The sequence below is a fragment of the Bubalus kerabau genome, chromosome 1 (genome assembly GCF_029407905.1).
Source record: "Bubalus kerabau isolate K-KA32 ecotype Philippines breed swamp buffalo chromosome 1, PCC_UOA_SB_1v2, whole genome shotgun sequence".
NCBI classification, from domain to species: domain Eukaryota; kingdom Metazoa; phylum Chordata; class Mammalia; order Artiodactyla; family Bovidae; genus Bubalus; species Bubalus kerabau.
The window spans coordinates 30232035-30246622 of NC_073624.1; the positions used below are offsets into that span (position 1 = coordinate 30232035).

General features: G+C 38.8%; 1 protein-coding gene across 2 annotated transcripts in view; it reads left to right on the plus strand.

Annotated features, from left to right (window-relative positions):
• Nucleotides 1-14588, plus strand: part of PIK3C2G (phosphatidylinositol-4-phosphate 3-kinase catalytic subunit type 2 gamma) — a 460044-nt gene that overhangs the window by 174533 nt on the left and 270923 nt on the right. For both annotated transcript variants that reach the window (XM_055571258.1, XM_055571268.1), the window contains one exon: nt 100-194. In XM_055571258.1, coding sequence (XP_055427233.1) covers nt 100-194 — 95 coding nt within the window. The remainder of the gene's footprint in view (nt 1-99; nt 195-14588) is intronic.

Here is a 14588-nt window from a genome sequence, read left to right on the forward strand (position 1 = left end):
GCTGTTTTCCCTTTCTCAAGCCTCTTAAGTACGTCTGTATTCTGCTATAATTTTGTTACTGAGGGAAAAAAAAGTAAAGTAATTGATCTCTTATTTCAGGCTGTAAAGTTTGAATGGAACCTTGAGAGTCCTCTAGTGCAACTTCTGTTACACCGCTCACTACAAAGTATCCAGATTGCCCATCGTCTTTACTGGTAAGATTAACCAAAGTAGGGTAGGATGCCTTTGCTTTATTGCCAACTTCTTTTTGTAGGGCAGCTTTTCCTTATAAAATTGATTCAAACTTCCACTTAAAATTCAGCCAAATGTGAGTCTTTATCAGGGTTATTTTTATTTATGAGTATAATTTAACTGTCATTGTCTTCAAAATCTTCCTTTTGTTCTGTTGCTGCTCTTTAAATCCAACTGGAATTTGAAATCTAGGTGATCCTTTTTCAATAGCTTTAAATCACAAGGTCTACATGTGGTCACATCCACTTGTTGAATATTTCAGTATAAAATCTAGTTATAAGACTGTGTATGTTTTGGAAGAATGTAAGTTTGAAAAGTAATTTCTCTAACAATATTAGTTATAAACAGAGGGATCGAGGCCAATATATACTGTCTTAAGCTTATAATTCCTGGAGCACTAAAGTTTTCCAAAAACATTAAATTTGAATATGATTAGTGAAGAAGTTAGACTTATTTAAGATATATCAGGATTTCTCCTGTCACTGCCTGCTCCTGATCCTACTAAACAAGGTGGTGTTCTTTGGATGCTGTTCTCCCTACTGTTATTACTAAATTCACACACAAAAATTTAGCGATTACAAGTGTCAGTAACCTAAGGATGGAATTGAATCTATCTTTTGTCCTCACATATGTATGATAAGCATCATTTATTGGCTTCAATTGCTAGTGAAGAACTTTAATTAATGGGAAAAAAGGAAGTCAATATAATTTTTGAATATCATGTTTTTCTACTTCAAAACATTGCTCTTGTTGACATCACTCCTCCCATGAAAATGACTCAAGGATTTCGTATAAAAATAGAAATACAAGGAATTGTCAAGCCCTAATATTTGATTAGATGCAGATTTCCATTGCAAGTGTCTAATAGAAAAGCCAGATCATTTTCCTCTAGTATGTCATTATAATTAAGCATCAGATACATTGGCCAACAGCAGGCCTTCCACTAAGTAGACTCTCTTCATCAGACTCTGAATTAAGTCTTATTCTCTTACATTTTTCCAACAGCTACTTTGATGATAAGGGAAGTTAGGTGGATGTATTTGTTGGTATTTCACTGTCATATTAAAGCTAGAACTCCATTACCCTCAACATTTATTTCCCTTAAAACTTGATTTTTTTTCACTTTTCACTTTTTTAAAACATGTTTACTAAAATGAAGACATATTCAAAAGTAACATGACCACATAATAGTCTTGATTTAAATATTTGAACCAAAACATAATATAAAATATATAAAGTAGAAGAGCAAATAAAAAGATCATTTAGAAAAATTAGAATAAAATATTGAGGACTTACATCGATTGTTATAATACTAGTACTAGAACCACCTTAGTAAGTTCTGCATCTGCTAAGGGTGCGAAAGCGGAGTCATTTGATAGGAAACAGTGAGTACAGACAGAGCTGTCAATCAGTGCCACACTTGCAGGTTCACAATAAATACAATGTCACTTTTCAAAGAAGGTGGGAGGAAAGACTTTCTCAGTATAGAACTCACCCTTATGAAAAAGAGAAAAAAGAGTAACAAAGCCCATTTCCCTTCTCACTGATTTAAGAAGAGAGTAAGATAGAGGAACTAGAAAAAGATATAAGTTATAAATGGACTGCTTGTTTCTGAATGCTTAATTTATGAAAATATGAAAAGAACAAGACAACATGGAGGGAAATTTTAAAATACCCATTTCATTTTAAAACTTAAGAATTAAGAATCAGGCAAAATGTTCTAAGCATCAAAGTACATTACATATATTTAAAACATATCTTGGAGTTAAAAAAAAAAAAAGCTGCTGCCTAGCATCGTATTTGGGGCATCCCAGGTGGCTTGATTGGAGAAGGCAATGGCAACTCACTCCAGTACTCTTGCCTGGAAAATCCCATGGGCGGAGGAGCCTGGTAGGCTGCAGTCCATGGGGTGGCTAGCAGTCGCACACGACTGAGCGACTTCACTTTCACTTTTCACTTTCATGCATTGGAGAAGGAAATGGCAACCCACTCCAGTGTTCTTGCCTGGAGAATCCCAGGGACGGAGGAGCCTGGTGGGCTGCCGTCTCTGGGGTCGCACAGAGTCGGACATGACTGAAGTGACTTAGCGGCAGCAGCAGCAGCAGCAGCAGCAGGTGGCTTGGTGGTAAAGAATCCACCTGCAGTGCAGGAGACACAGGATTTGCAGGTTTGATCCCTGGGTTGGGAGAATACCTTGGAGGAAAAAAAAATGGCAACCCACTCCAATATTCTTGCCTGGAGAATCCCATGGACAGAGGAGCCTGGCAGGCTACAGTCCATGGGGTCGCAGAGTCCGACACGACTGAGTGACTGAGAATGAGCATCATATTTAGGGGACATTTGTATGTAGAATGCTGAGTTTAAACTTCAAAGATGCAGCTCAGACTCCTCGTGATACACTTGAAAACATTCTCAATTTATCTTTCCTTAGAAAACAAAGCAATAACAATAAAAAACCAATATCTGATAACTTTTAAAAAAGAGTTCCATCAGACATCAATTTAATGATTTTTTTCCACTTGGGTGAGCTCCTGCTTCTTCATATTCAGCATATTCAGCACTGAACTCAATGACTTACCCTGCTCACTAGATCTTGGAAGTTTTTCTGGACCCTCCCTGTTTCTCACTAATATGATCAGTTGTTTACCAAGCCTTGTAATCATATACCTCCCAAATAGTTCTCCCCCGAACAGTTGCTTCCACCTGCCACTGATCAGAAGGTTAACTCCTCAGATATTGAATTGTGAATAAACAGGCTTTCACAGAAACCATCTTGACTACTTACCATCATTGCCGGCAGCCTTCCTGAAAAGGGAAATTGATTTGGAGTTACTGCATGTCTCCTCCATTGAAAGGGTGACATAGGATGAATATCCCCAATTTTTCATGGAAAGGGAGCTAACAATAAGCTTTGGATTGGGAAAGTTTAAAAGCTCTCAATCACAGTTTGCACCCTAAAAGGTGGCTGTAAATTGGTAGGGTAGCATTTGGAGTTCATACTTAAGAGGCCCCTCCCCCATCATATAGCAATTATAGAAATTTAAGCTCAGACCCTTTCCGTTTTGAATAAGAAATAAACAGCCATCGCTAGCTGATAGTGAGATACTGGATTGAATGGGATGTCCCCAAAAAGGTATTTACATCTTAACTCCAGGAACCTGTGACTCTGAACTTATTTGGATCTTTAAAGATATAATTAAATTTAAAATCTTGAGATTAAATTGTCCTATTTTATCAGTGTGTGAGTGCTAAGTTCCTTCAGTCATGTTCGACTCTGTGCGACCCCATGGACCATAACCTTCCAGGCTCCTATGTCCAAGGGATTTTCCAGGCAAGAATACTGGAGCGGGTTGCAATGCCCTTCTCCAGGGGATCTCCCTGACTCAGGGATCGAACCCAAGTCTCTGGTGTCTCCTGCACTGGCAGGCAGGTTGTTTACCACTGAGCCACCTGGGAAACCCAGTGTGGGTTTTTATCAGAGTGGGTCCTCAATCCAATGACAACTGTCCTTGTAAGAAACAGAAGAGAATACACACACATACAGAAAAGGCCACGTGGAGATGGCATCACTGATGGGAGTGATACAGCCCAAAGCCAAGGAATGTCCAGAGTCACCAGGAGCTAGAAGAGGCGAGGGAGGATTCTCCCCCTGAGCCTTGAGAGGGAGCACAGCCCAATCTCGATTTCAAACGTCTGGTCTCCAGAGCTGTGAGATTAATCTCAATTGTTCAGTTTGTGTTGATCTCTTGTGGCAGCCACAGGAAGTACACAGTAAGGACAGGACTTTGTGAAGGGCCCTGACTAGACATGACACATCACACAGGAAGCTTCTCCTGACTCTTTCCGCAGCCACTGTCCAGCATGAGTACTGCTCCCGTGCTGTCTCCCAGAGTACACCCTATATGACTCCACAGGTGTCATGTCACATTCCTTAACACTTCTGTTCCCCTGTCTGCTTCCCCTCCTAGCCCTTATAGTAACTCATGATAGCTATAATGTCATACTCATCAACGTACTACTCATACCAATGCCTGAAACTCAGGAGATACTGACAAAAAACATTTTTTAAGTCAGGAAACCAGAGAAATTTCTTTAAGCCCAGCAATAGTTTCACATGCAGGGAATTCAGTGCATTCTCAAAGGTACTGTCAGTACTCTAGGCAGATCCCCTCTACCAGCTGGTGGACCCATCTCGCAGCTTCTGTGAATATTGACCACCAATTGACAGCTGCCTCTTCTCTGCAGAATTGGTCTCTGCTAACATAGCTACCTAGTCTGGGGAGTGGGAAATCATTAAGGTACCATTTTCATTCCAAGCCTTCACCCAGATAACTCAAAGCTAGATTAGACCTTGATCTCCTGGTTAACTCCTTCCCCTCCCCTACAGTGCTTCTCACTCCCTCAAAGGTTTTTGTTTTTTTGTTTTTTGTTTTTTTTTTTGCTGAAGAGTACTCCTTCAGTAAATCACATACACCTTAATTCCTGTGTTATAATCTGTTCTAGGGAAGCTTAGCTAAGATAAACATTTCTTTATCAAAGAAAACTAATTCAAATATTTGATTAAAAAAAATTGGAGCATCAGTATGCTAGACACGTATCATAAGTGGAAAAGCAATATTGCAGTCTTTCATATTCCTAATAGTATTAATAAGTCTGGCTGAATGAGCTGTGAGAGAGCCATTTTGAATAAAAATCTGTATAAATTGTTTTTTTAAGTCATACCCTACAAAACTCTGAAAGTGTTCTCTTCAAAGTGTGGGGATAACCTGAGATGAAATGTCCATTGGCAGACTCTCCAAGTACAACAATATTTTTCTGTTTTATTTGCTGATAAATAATATCATATTTATCAAGTACTATCAAGTATATCATGTTTATTTATCAAATATATCATATGCATCAAGTACTATCAAGGACAGTACTTGGCACTTGACAAATACTCAATAACTTGCTACTGAAGGAATGAATAGGACAAAGTTGTCCCAGGCCCAGCTGGGTACATGCAGACTTGTGACAGAAGGGGGCAGAAGAGAGCTGCTTGAGCCGTCAATCGGTCTTGAAGCCAAACAATGCTGGCAAGGAGAGCAGCATCAGGTGATTGGCCCCTGATGCAGTGCCTGCTGAAACAGCTGGGAGAACGCCGCAGTGAACTAAGGCACTAGTCTCTGGGAACACGAAGACTTTCCAGGGTGGCCCATGGGATCAAAGGACTGTATGAGCTCTAATGTAGGACGCATAAAATTGAGATGATTTGAAAATTGACCAGTCATTTTCTTAACAATCTACCTTAAACTTTTCTTATCTAGAATTTTGGGGCAATTTCTCAAATCAGGGACTACTCTAAATAAAGCAAAATAATGTGGAAATTTTGCATCATGTGATCTGAAGTCACATGTCCCCCTTCAGTTCAGTTCAGTTCAGTCGCTCAGTCGTGTCCGACTCTTTGCGACCCCATGAATCGCAGCACTCCAGGCCTCCCTGTCCATCACCATCTCCCGGAGTTCACTCAAACTCACCCTTACCCCTCTCCTAAATTTGCCACTCACCAATGCCTGAAATTCTCTCATTAGCAACCACTCCTTTTGGTTAAATAATGTTCCCTCTCAGAAGTACTCATCTCATATTTTTTATGTATATATATATATATATTCAGAACATAATGCTTATGAGGAATTAACTTATTTCTTCATATTTAAATATTTTATTTTTGGCTGTGCTGGGTCTTCGTTGCTGTAAGCGGGCTTTCTCTAGTTGTGATGATCGGGGTTACTCTCTAGTTGCTGTGCGTGGGCTTCTTGTGATGGCTTCTCTTGTTGTGGAGTATGGGCTCTAGGGCATGCGGTCTTCAGTAGGGCATGCTGGCACATTGGTTTAGTTGCCCCAAGGCATGTAAAATCTTCCCCAGCCAGGGATTGAACCCATGTCCCCTACATTGGCAGGGGGATTCTTAAGCACTGGACCACCAGGGAAGTCCTCATTTGTCCATTTATATGACAGATGTTAAGATGTTAGATACTGGTGAACTACTAAGGGTAGACTAGAATGGTGCTTGCCCAAAGAAACTCACAGGCTGACTCTCATTAGCATCCAGCGGGTAGGGAAAAACCTATGGGCTGTGTGACAGGGACAGAGTAGAAGGAGAGAACTGACAGCAGATTCTGTCCATTTTATAGTTTTGCCCATGACCTGTTCAAATATAATGTAAGCACAAGGCAGAGAGGCAAGGCTGGCCATCAAGTAAATAAAAAACACTTCCATTCTGTCAGACTTAAATATTGATAAAGGCATACAAATTATACACAGAGGAGGTACATGTTCTCTCTCTTTCGAGGTCTGGATCACTCCCTAAAGTGAGAGTGAAGAGCTGCACTTTAGGGAGTTATTTCGGTGTAATAGAGCACGCATGATATAGAATCAATAGGAGGTTTTAAACCCTCAATCCTTTACCTTCTAGAATCATTTTATTGCCACTAATTCACCATTTTACCTTTACAGTGTAATAAATAATAAATTGTTGCTTCACTTTTTTGTAAGAGAAAGATATATCTTGTCATTTAATATTGATCTGTTATAATCATCTTTCACCCTGTCATTCTCAGAAAAGTACATACCAGATAAAATCCCTATAATAAGCAATTCACCAAACTAATGATAGCTCTTCTCCACTCCGACCAACCTGGAGAAAAGCGACAGTTATTTGTGAAAAGGTGTACATTTTACATAATAATCTGTAAAATTCATTAGCACAGTTTCCTAGTTAAGGTCAAAAATAAGAACAATTGTTTTTTGTCTGTTTTATATGATAAAGGTTATATGTAGTTCTTTAATAAAAAGATTTATTTAAAAAGCATAATATAAATTTTAAGTTATTTTCTAATATAATTTGTCTTATTACTATTAAATATATATGAAAATAGAATCTGATGCGACCCCCTGGACTGTAGCCCACTAGGCTCCTCTGTCCATGGAATTTTCCTGGCAAGAATACTGGAGTGGGTTGCCAGTCCCTTCTCCAGGTGATCTTCCCAACCCAGGGGTCGAACCCGGGTCTCCCACATTGCAGTCGGATTCTTTACCACCTGAGCCAGGAGAAAAGCCTGATACAAAGGTCTACCATAGATCAGTGCAAAAATAGGCACAGAGCTCCACCTTCAATTTATTCCTAGTTTAAATTATTTTTCCTTGATATTCTTCTATTTTGTTAAATAAGTTAAGAGTTGTAAAAAGGAACATTTTGTATATACATACTGACCTCAATTATTGGAACTCAAACATCTGACGTTTGGGAACTAAACTTTCTAATCCAGTCTCTTGCAATTTTTCATTGTGCTGCTGCTGCTGCTGCTGCTGCTGCTGCTGCTGCTGCTAAGTCGGGTCAGTCGTGTCTGACTCTGTGGGACCCCATAGACGGCAGCCCACCAGGCTCCCCCATCCCTGGGATTCTCCAGGCAAGAACACTGGAGTGGGTTGCCATTTCCTTCTCCAATGCATGAAAGTGAAAAGTGAAAGTGAAGTCACTCAGTTGTGTCCGACTCGTAGCGACCCCATGGACTGCAGCCCACCAGGCTCCTCCATCCATGGGATTTTCCAGGCAAGAGTACTGGAGTGGGATGCCATTGCCTTTTCCCATTTTTCATTATAACTGCATGCAATTACATCATTGCTTCCTTAGATAGTCATCTGGTTCCCTTATAATAATATTAGCCCCTCTCTGCCATAGTTTATGCTGGAGATTTGGGTTAAGACCTTGAAAAACAGCATTATATTGTTTGATTTTTGTTGGTTTTTAATGAAGATCAGAAAAAAGATCTGGATTAATGACAGGTAATAGAAGCATATCACCATGCTGATGGTATTGGACCCAGAAAAAGAAAGAGAGAGAATCAGAGCATCAGGTTGAAGATATTTTTAGGTGCCAGGTCTAGAAATAGCACATACACTTTGGATTATATTCCATACATGGGAAGTCAGTAAGAAGGCCCCATCCACTGTCAGCTAGCATAGGAAAGAAGATTGGGTGTATATCTACGTGAACGCATGCTCATCCTCCTCAGTCATGTCTGACTCTGTGTGATTCTACAGACTGTGTAGCTCACTAGACTCCTATGTCCATGGAATTTTCCAGGCAAGAATACTAGATCAAGTTGCTATTACCTACTCCAGAGAATCTTCCAATCCAGGGATCAAACCTGAGTCTTCTGTGTCTCCTGCATTGGCAGGTGGATTCTTTACCACTGAGCCACCTGGGAAGCATGCATACTTTCATTTACTTCATTATTTCCCTTTTCTTTAAGACACTTTGGGCCACAAGTAACAGAAAATTTTGATTCATATGGTTTGAAATGATATGAAAAATTAATCATCTCACAGTTTGCTTGTCAGGTGGTTCTGGAGTTTATTATTGCAGAAGCTCCCTGATTTTGTCATTAAACTCAGTTTCTTTGATCTTTCTGCTCTGTCAACCTTAGCGTGTTGACTGGTCTCTAGTCCATCTCATAACATGGTTACAAGAAGACTGCCAGAGTTGGTATCACATGCATACATGGCACCATGCAGCAAAAGGAAAAGGACCGATCTTTCTCCAACAAGAAAAGTTTTCTGTAAACTACATAGAGGAGTTAACTTCCTATATCATTTGCCAGAATTGGGTTGCATGTCATCCTGAACCAGTTACCTAATTAGATGACAGTGGAATGAGTTGACTTACCCAGCTGATTTAGAATATTGAGAATCTATCCCCAAACTGTTCATCTCTCCTGAAGATTTGTATATCTGAGCAAAATCAGATTCTTTACTCAGATATAAAAAGGGAAATAGATTTGGTGTAGATAAAACCCTCTATTCCCTTTCTGTACTGTGAGGCTCTATCTTGATCATCTCTCCTAACACAGAACATTGCATATAGTAGAATCATTCAGTTCAGTTCAGTTGCTCAGTTGTGTCCGACTCTTTGCAACCCCATGGACTGCAGCACAAGAGGCCTCCCTGTTCATCACCAACTCCCAGAGCTTGCTCAAACTCATGTCCATCGAGTCAATGATGCCATTCAGCCATCTCATCCTCTGTCATCCCCTTCTCCTCTTGCCTTAATCTTTCCCAGCCTCAGGGTCTTTTCTAATGAGTCAGTTCTTCACATCAGTGAAGTATTCACATCCAAAGTATTGGAGCTTCAGCTTCAGCATCAGTCCTTCCAAAGAATATTCAGGACTAATTTCTTTTAGAATTGACTGGTTGGATCTCCTTGTAATCCAAGGGACTCTCAAGAGTCTTCTCCAACACCACAGTTCAAAAGCATCAATTCTTCAGCACTCAGCTTTCTTTATGGTCCAACTCTCACATCCATGACTCACATGACTACAGGCTAAACCATAGCTTTGACTAGATGGACCTTTGTTGGCAAAGTAATGTCTCTGTTTTTTAATATTCTGCCTAGGTTTGTCATAGCTTTTCTTCCAAGGAGCAAGTGCCTTTTAATTTCATGGCTGCAGTCTCCATCTGCAGTGATTTTGGAGCCCAGGAAAATAAAATCTCTCACTGTGTCCATTTTTTTCCCCATCTATTTGCCATGAAGTTATGGACCAGATGCCATGATCTTTGTTTTTTGAATGTTGAGTTTTAAGCCAGCTTTTTCAACTCTCCTCTTTCACTTTCATCAAAAGGCTCTTTAGTTCTTCACTTTCTGCCATAAGGGTGGTGTCATTTGCGTACCTAGAAGAATCATTGGTGCTCAATATATATTTGTTGAATGAATTTTAAAATAATCACACCACATACATTGGTGCTGCCAACAGATTATCTTAACTACTATACTTACAACAGTAGGCAATCCGCCCAAATCATATTATATTAAATGTATAGGGTTGGCCATTGGTATTCTAATAATTGCATTTGTTGAGTTAAATGACTTACAGAAAAATATGGTAGTTTGGAATAAATTTTTTGAAGAGGTATCAGGTGTTAATACTGATTGAGTCCACAGAGTGAGATGCTTTTAATGACTTTAACTATGCTGTTTCTTAAAGCCCTGATTGAAAATGAAAGGTTACATCTAGTGATTTGGCAAGAAGTGTTTTAGGGGCAAACCTTGTGAAATAGCTGATTACTATCTTTTAAAATATAATCTTCTGTATTGAGACTTTCTGTGAGCTTTAGGGAATTACTGAAGAGTTTATGACTTTTGCTGACTCCTATATTCTTCAATTTTTTGTTCTTTTTTCTGGGCTGTGAAGATTCTTAGTTCTTTTTGTTTTGTATCAGTTACTGAATAAGTCCTTTCTTTTCAGGCCCTATTTTACTTTCTATCTTTGCTCATCAAAAGATCACTCTTTGAAAAGGTTGAATGGAGGTTTGATTTGCTTTTTTCTAGCTCAGATTTCAACTTCATCTGTGTACAATTATTGTAGTTACAACAGAAAGGCATTTACTTTATTTTCCTCTGAAGAGCTTCGTATGTGTTGCTTTTATTTGCAACAAAATCTAGACCTGGGTATTTCAATCAAATATTTGTCATCTTTAATAACTCAGAATTCTTGTTCTTGTTTTGGCATGTGTGATTCATTTTTGACCAAAGATGAGTGAACAGCTTGCACAAATTGTGTTTGTCTTCAGATATGACAATCTGCCTGATACACTAACCACTCATGACAGAATGTCAAATTATTGGTCTATCTTAACTTGAGTTTAGTCATCTAAAATTGTTAAATGGAGAATCCTAATGTATGCATCACTTTCCTTTTTATATGGGGCACTGTGTATATATGTTTACTAAGATACTGTAAATGTCATTCAGTTGCCAAAATGATGAAATTTCCATTACTTTCTTCCAAGTAAAATAGCATTACTTTTAGAGAGTCTCAGTTTTTTATGTCAAAAAAAATTGATTGAGGACTCTGCAAATATCACAGAATTCAGTCTAGAGCTTTACTTTCCAGTTGTCATGAGGGCAGCTGAAAAAGTGGACCCGTGGGACAGAGGTAGAAAAGTGCATGAGAAGTCTACTGAGAAAAAGAGTGTTATGTTAGTCATCCATTTTTTCATTCATATATCTGTTCCCCAAGTTTTTATTGAGTGTCTATTATATACATAATTTTAGCTATTTTGTGAAAGGAATAGAAAATATAAACAAATTATGATAAACACAGTTTAAGTAATGTGCTTTCTTCAACCATTTGCATCCCTCTTAGCTAATCCAAACAGTTACTACAGATGCTAGAGTTTATTTTTCAACTCTACTGTCTCAACAGAATAAATATAAATATTTTATTCAATGATTTTTAAGCCCTCTGATTAAATTATGAAACTAAATTCAGTGTTCAATTCAGTTCAGTTGCTCAGTCATGTCTGACTCTTTGCGACCCCATGAATTGCAGCACGCCAGGCCTCCCTGTCCATCACTAACTCCCGGAGTTTACCCAAATTCACGTCCATTGAGTCGGTGATGCCATCTAACCATCTCATCCTAAGTCGTCCCCTTATCCTCCTGCCTTCAATCTTTCCCAACATCAGAGTGTTTTCAGATGAGTCAGTTCTTCGCATCAGGTTGCCAAAATACTGGAGTTTCAACTTTAACATCAGTCCTTCCAGTGAACACCCAGGACCAATTTCCCTTACGTTGGGCTGGTTGGATCTCCTTGCAGTCCAAGGGACTCTCAAGAGTCTTCTTCAACATCACAGTTCAAAAGCATCAATTATTCTGCACTCAGCCCTCTTTATAGTCCAACTCTCACATCCATATGTTCAGTGTGTTCATGTGCAATTACTTGTTCTTGGGAATAGTTATGTCAAGTGTCCAGTGAACCGCTTCCTGGGATCAAGGAACTTCATTAACTTAATTGGTGGTGAGATGGTGTCTTGGATTATCTTTAGGAATATTTTACTATCCTTTCTCTGCTAAGAAGACTAAAATACTAAAGTTTATCAGCTCTGGTATGGCTCTGACTTGAAGAGTATTGCTAAAAATTCTAATCATCCAATTCTCTGTTTTCAGTACTCTTTCTTCTCAGGACAGCATTGCCTTCTGGTAGACATAGTATGATTAATGCTAGACAATATACTAGTCATTTCAAATACTCTTTCATTAATTCAGAGAACTCTGTTATCTCCACTTTTCAAATGAAAAACATAGTTCTCAAAAGGCAAAATATGCAAAGCTACTAAGGGGAAGAGCCAGAAATTGACCCCGAGTCTCATCTATTATGATCTGCCAAGCCATGTAAATATTACAAAAGATAATAACAATAAAAGGCAGAATAACGTAATAGTAAGAGAACAAGATTTGGAGGAAAACATAATAGAAATTCCAACTCAGATCTCTACTAGTTAAATGCTCTCAGAAAAATTACTTAATTTCCCTGATCTTTTTCATAATCTGTAAAAAGAAATATAATTATGCCTAATAGTAGTTAAAATGGATTGAGATCATATATATCAAGATGTGTATTCAGCACATCTAAGGATGTGTTTTTGAGTCAGTTAGAAAATATAGGAATTCATTTAGAAACATGAAATTACAGTTCCCAAGGTTATATCGTTAATTAATAATTGTGTTGAATTTAAATCTTGGATTATTGACATTTGACTCCTCACTCCTACCATTGTTCTTTGGTTTTTTTTTTAATTCAAATTCATAATTGAAGTTTAATAATAGAATTTGGATGTGGGACCAGGAAAATCAATGTGTACACAAATTAGTTCAGAGACCTGTTGAGAAAAGTATCTTGAAAAATTCTCAGTGTCAGAAAAAGTTGGGAATATGTGCATCGTTTAGGTTCAGAGAAATTTAACAGACAAAGGAATCTAACAACATTCACAGATTGCCTGTTGATACTTGATTTTACATTTCAACAGCCAGCATCTATATCACTCACATCACTCCACTGCCTGCTAACACAATTCAGAAGAAGATACAAGTAAAAATTTCCACCAATCCTTTGTTTATTTTAAAGGGTTATGACTGTAAAGTGAAAAATTGTACTCACTCAAGAAGTTGGGAAAGTCAAAGGCAAAGAACTAAAGAACATCTTACCACAGCAAGAGAATGGATCACCAAAGCATTGCTAAACCTACCACGCTAGGAAAGCATTGTAGGCTATCCAAGAAAAGATAAGAAATCCCTGGAACATCTCATGAAATGGGGAAGAAAATGTGATTGGTGGTCATCATGGACTTTTTCATAATTTAGTCAGATTTTCAAACCTTGAATGACTTATTCATTTGGTACAAAATGTCTATAATAAACCTTATTACTGAACTTGTGACTAAAATGAGATAATTTGTTCTTAAGGTAAAATAACATCAGTTATGCAGGGTTCACTTTCAGGGTCATAGTTGGCAGTTCCTTCCAATTTGACAGTGGATTAATGACAAGTAAAAACTGAATATAGCTCTTTTCTCTTTCCTTTACCCAGAAGCCTTAGCAATTACTATCTTGAAGAAATTATTTTTATTTCTGTACATATGATGATGGGCTTCCTTGATGGCTCAGAGGGTAAAGCGTCTGTCTGCAATGCAGGAGACCCGAGTTTGACCCCTGAGTTGGGAAAATCCCCTGAAGAAGAAAATGGCAATCCACTCCAGTATTCTTGCCTAGAGAATCCCATGGACAGAGGAGCCTGGTAGGCTACAGTCCATGGGGTCACAAAGAGTTGGACAGAACTGAGCAGCTTCACTTTCTTTTTTTTTCATATTAAAGTTAGGTCCAACTCCTGCTCCAACTTCTAGGGGACACTGTATCTGTCACTTTTGGAGCTTTATTTTGAAACACCCAGTGATCTTTGCTATGACACACCATGCCTTTTTGGTCCTGGGCAATTGACTTAACCATCTGAGCTTCCATTTCCTTATTTGCATAACAAGAATAACATCCTTACCATAAGTACCTAGCACAGGCCGTGACACCTGTAGCTACTCAATAAATATATGTTGAATCAGTCAATCATTGAAGAATTGAGATTTTTTTTGAAGGTGGAATGACATAAGATTATGCAATATGTCTCATACACCTCCTCAGATCAGATCAGTCGCTCAGTCGTGTCTGACTCTTTGCGACCCCATGAACCGCAGCAGGCCAGGCCTCCCTGTCCATCACCAACTCCCAGAGTTCACTCAGACTCATGTCCATCGAGTCAGTGATACCATCCAGCCATCTCATCCTCTGTCGTCCCCTTCTCCTCTTGCCCCCAATCCCTCCCAGCATCAGAGTCTTTTCCAAAGAGTCAACTCTTTGCATGAGGTGGCCAAAGTACAGGAGTTTCAGCTTTAGCATAATTTCTTCCAAAGAAATCCCAGGGCTGATCTCCTTCAGAATGGACTGATTGGATCTCCTTGCAGTCCAAGGGACTCTCAAGCGTCTTCTCCAA